The 8,757-nt window shown below is 56.1% G+C and overlaps 1 protein-coding gene across 1 annotated transcript; it reads left to right on the top strand.

Moving 5' to 3' along the window:
• Positions 1 to 3,657: 3,657 nt before the first annotated feature.
• Positions 3,658 to 7,650, top strand: THBD (thrombomodulin). The gene has a single exon (XM_026002303.2). It carries the CDS (start codon positions 4,002 to 4,004, stop codon positions 5,775 to 5,777), a length of 1,776 nt encoding a protein of 591 aa, XP_025858088.2. The 5' UTR covers positions 3,658 to 4,001; the 3' UTR covers positions 5,778 to 7,650.
• Positions 7,651 to 8,757: the final 1,107 nt, after the last annotated feature.

Genomic DNA, 8,757 nt, shown 5'->3' with positions numbered 1-8,757 from the left:
CAGATGGGGAGTTAGCCTGAGGCTTTATGAGAGCCCTCTAGGTGCACAGGGGTGCAGGGCTTGCCTCCAGGGCTGTCTTCAATTCCTTCCCTATTCCTACTCGCCTGTGAACTTATTTTTTCCTTGCTTTTTTTTAATTGTTATTATTGGTAAAAATGCTCAGCTGAACAGAATCTCATCCAACAGATATTTAGTGAGTCTCTGCTGTGATCAGGAACCATGCTGAGTGTTGAACACAATCATCAGCTGAATTCAAATTCTAGAAACCTGAGTATATCCTTTTCTAGCTAACATTTGTTGAGAGTTCACTATAGTTCAGCCCTTCTAAATGCTTTACATATATAACTCACACAATCCTCATAATAACACTTTGTTAGCAGTGACTGTTAGGATTCCCCACCACACAGTTGACGAAACTGAGGCACAGAGAGGCCGAGCTACTTGCCAGATGTGACACAACTTATAAATGATGGAGCTGGAATTCTGATCCAGTCAAGCTGGCTGCAAAGCCCCCACTCCTAACCGTAAGGCTCTAAGGCCCCCCCCCCCCCCCCCATCCTTGTGTTTGCAGGTTAACAGGAGGAAGTCATCCTGGAACCAGGGCAGAAAGGAGCACTTTCAAGAGGTCCTCAAACAACTCCTTGAGTGTGGGACCCAGGAAATTTAACAAAAATCCCTACCCCTGGACAAGCAGAGCAGGACTGATTCCATTTTGTGCTACACCCGCCACCTCCCCTATGACCCCCACACGACCTGCTTATTGCTTAGGCGCTGCCTACCCTAGTCAAGCCGCTGGGCACACCCTAATCGGAAATCGGCTCCTAACAATGTAACCCTGCTTTGTGCCTGCCCAAACTGCCGCGATTCTGACCACAGTAACAGGCCAGCTCAAGTGGATACTATAGGGTAAGATGTAATTCAATCGGCCACCTGCGTGTGGACCGACATGACTGTGCAACTTTCTGCGTATCCCATGGGCCACCGGCCCCTATAAAGCTGCTACGCCTCTTAGTCTCGGGGTCCAAGTCCCTGCTCCGCTGTGTCGGGTACACTTGGACCCAAGCCTGAGCTTGTAAATAAAACCTCCTGTGTTTGCATCGGTGTTGGCTCCTCGGTGGTTTCTCGGATTCGCAATCTTGGGCACAACATTGAGCACTGCCTGCAAACAAAACATGTAGGCTGGATAGGGATACAAAGATGTGTAAGAGTTACTCTCCACCCCCAGGAAACTAGATTGTAAGTCTAACAAAGAGCATGATTAAAAAGAACATGCTTACTTGTAAAGCAAGAAAGGTGTGGTAAGTGCTAAACTGCTGACAGTCCTATGAACTTCACAGAGAAATCAGTTCTGGTTTGGTTATTCAGAAACATTTGTGATGGAGAGCGTGTCACCTGTGCCTTAAAAGAAGGATGAGATTTCAGTAGATGGAGAAGAGGCAAAGAAGAGAACTTTCCCAGTAGACCAAAAGACAGGAGTCATGGGATGCAGGTGAGACACAAGGAGGCTTTTCTCTGACAGTCAGCAGGGGCTCCTCTTGCTGGGACCTGCAGCATCTGTGGGAATAAGTGACTTAGACAAAGGGTGGGTTGTAAAGAGGCAAAGGCCATGGGCAGAACTGTGAAGACTGGCCACCCTCATGGGGCAAGAGGAGCAGAGGGGCCACCCCCCTGGCAGGTAGAGGAGAGGAGGAGCAGGAGGTCAGGTGTCTCAGAAGTTGTGGGAGGAAGAGAGCGGAAATAGCCAGGGATCGAGAGTGCAAACAACATAGAGACACCAAGAAAAAAAAAAAAAAAAAAAAACAGAAAATAAGTTTTTGGCTTCAGTATCTAGGAGATGATGGGTTGTTCTTCAAGGGGCCTGTTCCAAGGAAACAGCAAAATGGGCCTGGACTGGTGAGTACTCAGTGAAGGTGGGAGGGCCAGGGGCTAGCCATGGAGAGGGAGCTGCTAGCATCATCCCCATGGAAACAGAGGCAGTGGCCCACCCTTTAACCAGGAGGTGCAGAGAGGAAGGGTGGTAGTTGAAAATATGCAAAAAGGCATCAAAGTAATGGCTCAAGGAGACTCAAACAGGACACCCCACTAAAGATAGCCATGGCAAAAAGCCAACTAGCCTGGTGTGCGCAAGCCTTTGAGGGCAGGCAGGCTTGAAAATCTTAGTAAAGTTTGAGCAAAGGGTGTAACCGGTTCTGTCCCCTCTCTTGTCTCAAGAATCCAGGCAATTGCTCAGTTTCTGAGATTTTTCAGGGGCGACCTGTGAGATGGCAAATGCCCAAGGGCTCCGCCCAAATGTGAAGGCCCCACTCCTAGGGCCAAGGGCACCTGAGGTAACCGGGATCCAGCTCCAGCCTCCTCCTTGGGCAGTCTGTGCATGTGAGTCAAGACCCCAGCTCAGCACAGGAAGCCAGTGGGATATCAGACCGGCGCCTGGAGACAACCTGTCTCTCCAAATCTGCTGGTCTTTTCTTCCTCTTCCGGGAGGTGCAGAGGCGTCCATTCCAGTGTGCCTGAGACATGAGTCTCTGCGCTGGGTTCCCTACCTAGCTTTCAGGAGGCCCTGCCATCCCCAGCTCTCAGGCTCTACCCTGGGATGTAGGGGAGTGTGGGGAAGGGCCACTGTCCCTCCTCCCTTTCGCTCTCTGCTTTCTGAGTGTCCACACCCCACACCTTGGGTCACTATCCGCCAGAACAATGGGGGGTGTGCCGGTGCTTGTCTTTCGCTTGTGTAGACGCCACACTGATCTGCCCTCTCACAGGTCTGGGCTCTGCGGGACCAAAGAGGCGGACGCCCAGCTAAGAATGGGTAGAAGCCACGAGGGGCTTTCCTGGAACCCAGTTTCCAGCCCCCTGCGGGGTCCCGGCATTCCCCACACCCATCACTCTTTTCAGCCCAAATTTAGAGGTCTCCAACTTTTAGGTCTTTGTTTAGAGTTCAACAGCGCCGCCCTCTGGCGCCAGGTTGTGGGTGACCACAGAGAAGAGGCACAGGGTTTTTTTTGTTTTTGTTTTTGTTTTTTAAAGCAGCTTGTCAACGTTGTGCTGTGGGCCCACGCCCCACATTCTTGCTGAGTGAATACGCGGAAAAGGTCTCGAAAGTGACAGATTCCCATCTCCTGCTCGTGCGCTCCCCACCCCGTCGGGCCGCAGAACCGCCTGCTGCAGCGCGGGTGGCCGCGGGGCGCACTTGGCACCGCTCATCTCCAGGCGAGCAGGGTCCGCCCGCAGCCCGCAGCCCCAGCGCCGTCCCGCCGGCTCCCCGCGCCCCGTCTGGGCTGCGCGGTGCACCGCCCCGGGGGGAGCCGGGCTGAGGCAGAAGCCCAGCAACGCGCTCCCCGTCCGGCACTCGCCGGCCGCTGCTTCTGCCGGTGGCAGGAGCCTGCAGCCCCGACGGCGTCCTCCGACTCCCCCCGGGGGGTGGTTCGCGCCTCGCGCCGGCCGCACCCCGAGTCCTGGGGGCGCAGCGCGCGTCTCCGCCCCGGCGCCTCGCCTCGGAGCGGGTCCGGTCCCCTCCCGCCGCTGCGTCCTTAGGGAAGTCCACGCCCTTGGCGGCTCCTCCCGAAATCCCCGTCCGCGTCGGCACCGCCCCCGGGCACCCCCAGCCCCCCTCTCCCGCCGCCCGTCCCCCGCCCGCCCCGACCCCGGCGGTGACTGTACCTCTGCGGGACAGAGAAAGGGGCTCGCGGCGGCCGGGCCGGCGCACCCACCCGCGGGGGACCCCGGGCGCGGGGGCGGGCACAGGGCGCCGCGGCACCGGCCGTCCGAGAACGCGGCGTCAGCCCTTCCCACCAGGCACGTCCTTCCTCTTCCCGGACGTCCCGCCGGGAGCGCCGCGCTCCTATAAAGCGGTCCCGGGCCGCCGGCTGCCAGAGGCGGCCTCGCCGGGGCTGCGCGCGGCGGCGGGAGCGTGTGCGCCGGGACCCCCGCGCCCCCCGCCCAGGCCGGGCCCTCGCCCCCGCGGCGCCTGCGCTGTCCCCGCGCCCGCCCGCGGCGTGCCCGGCAGCATGGTCCGCGCCCTGCCCCGCGCCCTGCCCCGCGCCCTGCTCCGCGTCCTGCTCCTCGGCGCGCTGGCCCCCGCCGGCCTGGCGCTCCCCGCGCCCGCGCAGCCCCAGCCACGCAGCAGCCAGTGCGTGGAGCACGACTGCTTCCAGCTGTTCCGGGGCCCCGCGACCTTTCTCGCCGCCAGCCGGACCTGCGAGGGGCTGGGGGGCCACCTGATGACCGTGCGCTCCTCCGTGGCGGCGGATGTCATCTCCCTGCTGCTGAGCGGCGACAGCGGCGACAGCGGCGACGGCCCCCGCCTGTGGATCGGCCTGCGGCTGCCGCGCGGCTGCAGCGACCCGGGGCAGGGCGGGCCCTTGCGCGGCTTCCAGTGGGTCACGGGCGACAACCGCACCAGCTACAGCCGGTGGGCGCGGGCCCACGACGGCGCGGCCGGCCCTCCGTGCGGCCCCCTGTGCGTCGCGGTCTCGGACGCCGCGGCCGCAGCCCCGGGCGAGCCGGCCTGGGAGGAGCAGCGCTGCGCGGCGGAGGCCGACGGCTTCCTCTGCGAGTTCCACTTCGCGGCCTCCTGCAGGCCCCTGCTCGTGGACGCCCGCGCGCCCCGAGGCGTGTCGGTCACCTACAGCACCCCGTTCGGGGCGCGCGGCGCGGACTTCCAGGCGCTGCCGGCCGGCAGCTCCGCCGCGGTGGCGCCCCTCGGGCTGCAGCTGGCGTGCGCGGCGCCGCGCGGGGAGGCCGAGGCGCGCTGGGGCCGGGCCGCGCCGGGCGCGTGGGACTGCGGCGTGGAGAACGGCGGCTGCGAGCGCGCGTGCGGCGGGGGCGCCGGGGCGCCGCGCTGCCTCTGCCCGGCGGACACCTACCTGCAGGCCGACGGGCGCTCCTGCGCCACGTTCGCGGAGCACTCGTGCCACAAGCTGTGCGAGCATTTCTGCATCCCCAACGCCAGCGCGCCGGGCTCCTACTCGTGCATGTGCGAGACGGGGTACCAGCTGGCTGCCGACCAGCACCGCTGTGAGGACGTGGACGACTGCACCCAGGTGCCCAGTCTGTGCCCACAGCTCTGCGTCAACACGCGGGGAGCCTTCGAATGCCATTGCCACTCCGGCTACGAGCTGGTGGACAACGAGTGCGTGGAGCCCGCGGACCCGTGCTTCGGGAGTAAGTGCGAGTACCAGTGCCAGCCCGTGAGCCAGACCGACTACCGCTGCATCTGCGCCGAGGGCTTCGCACCTGTCCCGCACGACCCTCACAGGTGCCAGATGTTCTGCAACCAGACCGCGTGCCCGGCGGACTGCGACCCCAACAGCCCAACCTCCTGCCAGTGCCCGGAAGGCTACATCCTGGATGACGGCTTCATGTGCACGGACATCGACGAGTGCGAAAACGGAGAGTGCCCCGAGGCCTGCCGCAACCTCCCAGGCACCTATGAGTGCATCTGCGGGCCTGACTCGCCCTTAGCAGGCCAGGTGGCCACGGACTGTGGCCGCATCGCCGGTGACCCTGACGCTGACGGCGACAGCGGCTCTGGGGAGCCCCCAGTCACCCCGACTCCCGGCGTCACGCCCAGCCCCTCACCTGTAGGGCCCGTGCATTCTGGAGTGCTCATTGGCATCTCCATCGCCAGCCTGTCTCTGGTGGTGGCGCTTTTGGCACTCCTGTGCCACCTGCGGAAGAAGCAAGGCGCCCCCAGGGCCGAGCTGGAGTACAAGTGCGGTGCCCCAGCCAAGGAGGTGGTGCTGCAGCACGTGCGGACTGAGCAGATGCCTCAGAAACTCTAAGAGGCCTCTTCCCTGCCCCTGGCTGTAGCTGGGTCTTTCCCTCCCTCCTATGCCTCTCCCCCTCCCCCAGCCTTGCTCCCTGGCCACCTACTCGGGAGCACTTTAGCTGGTATTGGAACTGGAGAAGATCCTGCCCCACTTCTTTTGCTGATTCCACACTTGGCTGGGGAGTGGGGGTTGGAAGGAATAAGCTCCCCAGAAACTTCCAGGACATCATCATCAGACAGCTGGGCAGAGATGGCAATTTGTAACGAAGTCACAGACTACGGAGTGTCCCATGCCCTCCCCCAGAGGCACATGACGGGTGAGCCTCCTTGGCTGGCAAGCTTTGGGTCAGACTTATGATCCTGTGAACTAGTGAGTGTAATCAAGGTGTGGATAATGACCAAGGTATTTATTTTTTAAGTACTTAGGATGGCTGCTTTTCCCTTTGCTTTGTTTGCTTTGTTTCCCCTACTGTTTGACTCCAGTCCCCACTTTGTATCCCTCCCTCCCTCCCTCCCTCCCGCCCTCCCTCCCTCACTTCCCCCTTCCCTATCTGTATATTTATCTATTTCCACTCTTTGGGGGATAGTTAAGCCCCCTATGGTGGCTTTCCCAGCACTCTCTCGCATTGCTGAAGCCCAGACCCCTTCTTTATTCCTCCCATTTCTCCCGTTGCTGGGACTCAGCCAGCCTGCCTGGAGTTTCCCTCCCTGGCCACAGTCCTTCTGCTCTTCCACGTGTGCCTTTGCAAAACTCCTGTGTGAAACAGAATCCAAAACACTACAATCAGGCTGGTTGGGAATTTATGTGCTCTTGAATTTGCTAGTTTATCCTGAACTAGTTTTGCTAGTTTATCCTGAAATTTCAGGCTTTCAGGGTAATATCACTTTAATAAGAGTTAAGATGTGAGAGGCATTCATTGAACTAATGTTGCATTATAGAAATTCAACCCAAGGAGTTTCTTATTTTTATTTTTTAGACAATGAGTCTGGGTTTTATTGTCGTTTTCATTTGAACTGAAAGATCCGTATTGTTGTTAAGTTTCTTATGTTTCTTTTTCCCATTATTATAATTGTTGTTATTACTGGCTATCTTGGACAATGTTGAAAATGTTCTCATGATTGCTCTAGATTAAGACAGGGATGAAGCACCTCCCAGGAAATGGTTTAAGAAAGTTCTGAGCTGCACAATTCATGCCAGTTACCATTTTGAGTCTTATTCTTCTTATAATGTGTGCTCCGAAACAAAGCCAGTTCTGCTGGGTTTGGGGGGATTTGGGAACTTGAGGATGGAGCCTGGCACATGCTCAATTCAGGCTTCACCTTGATCAAGCCTTTGAGAATTTCTCCCACTTCTGTGTGACCTTCTAACCCTGGCCACTTAGAACCCGGTCCCTGGACAAGAAGTGGGAGCTGCCCCTGGCAGCTGGTTAACATGCAGAAAGTTGGGCTGCATGAAAATCTATATTTCAACAAGATCTGCAGGGGTCTGCCCAGTCTAGCTGGAGAAGAACTGTTTTGGACAGCTTCCAACTTTCTGGAATACATTACATATGGATCAGTAATAAGCAGAAGGCCAAGTCAGAGCCTGTATTCTCAAGAAACTGAGGAATTTTTGATGTATATAGCTTCGCTCTCTGATAGAGGTACACCTTGGGGGGTTGTTGGCTCATAGGGTTGTTGGCTCAATGAAGCTAGGAAGGCATCATGCTTCACTGTATGGGGAAGATGTATCATACGGGTGTATCTTTTATAAAACAAAGGTTTTCCTCTATTTTGTAAACTCAGCACATTTGTACATAGTTATTTATTTATTGGAGACAAACTAGAACACAGGCAAAACTCTTGCTTATGACGTCACATGTAGGAAATAAACAAATAACAGAGTGCTCTTGGGCCTTTGTCTGTTTACTACGCACTTTCCCCAACCCCCTCATTTATGTCATTAAACAGGGCTCACAAACAATGCAAATGCCAGGAGACACCTTGAAAGGCTGCTCCACACCCCATGGCTAGCTGTATCTGCTCACAGGCACCATCTCTCACTTTCAAAGATCTTTCCAGAGGAGATTATTTTCACTGTAGAAGGACTTCATGTTATGTCTGTATGCACAAATATTTATGTTTTCTTCTGTAACCATAACAACTTCATACATAGGACTTGTGTCTATGTGTTTTGAAACACACTATAGGATTATTTGTTGGGATGAGTTAAAGAAACAGTTCTTCTTGGGGGCATCTCTCGAGTCCCAGCTGTGTGTCCTTCCTGTGAATGGTTTGGCTTTATCTGCCCTCTGAGATATCTAAACACGATAGTCATGAGGGGTCTCAGTCTGTGGCTCAAATTCAAACAATCATTTCCACATACCAAGGTCTCATGCAGTATTAAATCATTTTAATCTCTGTTGGAGATTAGAGATATCACCTTTATAAGACACACATTTCCTCAGCTCCTTTTCCTCAGATGGTGGCACTGGCCAAATTTTATATTCAGTGGTCTGAAAATCTTCACACAGCACAAGTCAGAGGACAATTGAGTCTGATCAAATATTCAGATATTTTCATACATCCGGACAATGCTGAATTGCTCAGCTTGAATCTGCATAGTTACTTTTGCAAAGATGCAGTTGGAGATTTCCACATCCACCCTGGATGTGGCTGACAGCTTTGGGGTGTGTGGGGGCGTGGCTCCTCTGCACAGCGCCCTCCCTGAGATAACAGATTGAGCAATGTTGCCTTTAGGAGTATGGCACGATGACAGACAGCCGAAGTCAGTAGTAGGTAGGTGTGAAGGAAAAACTTGATGTGTGCCGGCAAAGCAGGTACATGTGAATTGTGCTAGGGGTCCTGAGGAGAGAGATTTGTCCTTACTACTGGACTTCATTTTTCAAAAGGGTCTGCTTCTAAGTAGCTAGCAAACGGACTTACTACAGCTCACTGCTCTAGGAGGGAGATTTTCTCAAAACACACTTTTAGGATAGAGTTAAAAACCCTTT

The sequence above is a fragment of the Vulpes vulpes genome, chromosome 14 (assembly GCF_048418805.1).
Source record: "Vulpes vulpes isolate BD-2025 chromosome 14, VulVul3, whole genome shotgun sequence".
Taxonomy (NCBI): domain Eukaryota; kingdom Metazoa; phylum Chordata; class Mammalia; order Carnivora; family Canidae; genus Vulpes; species Vulpes vulpes.
The sequence above is the reverse complement of the archived record's forward strand: the minus strand, read 5'-3'. Positions and strand labels throughout refer to the sequence as shown.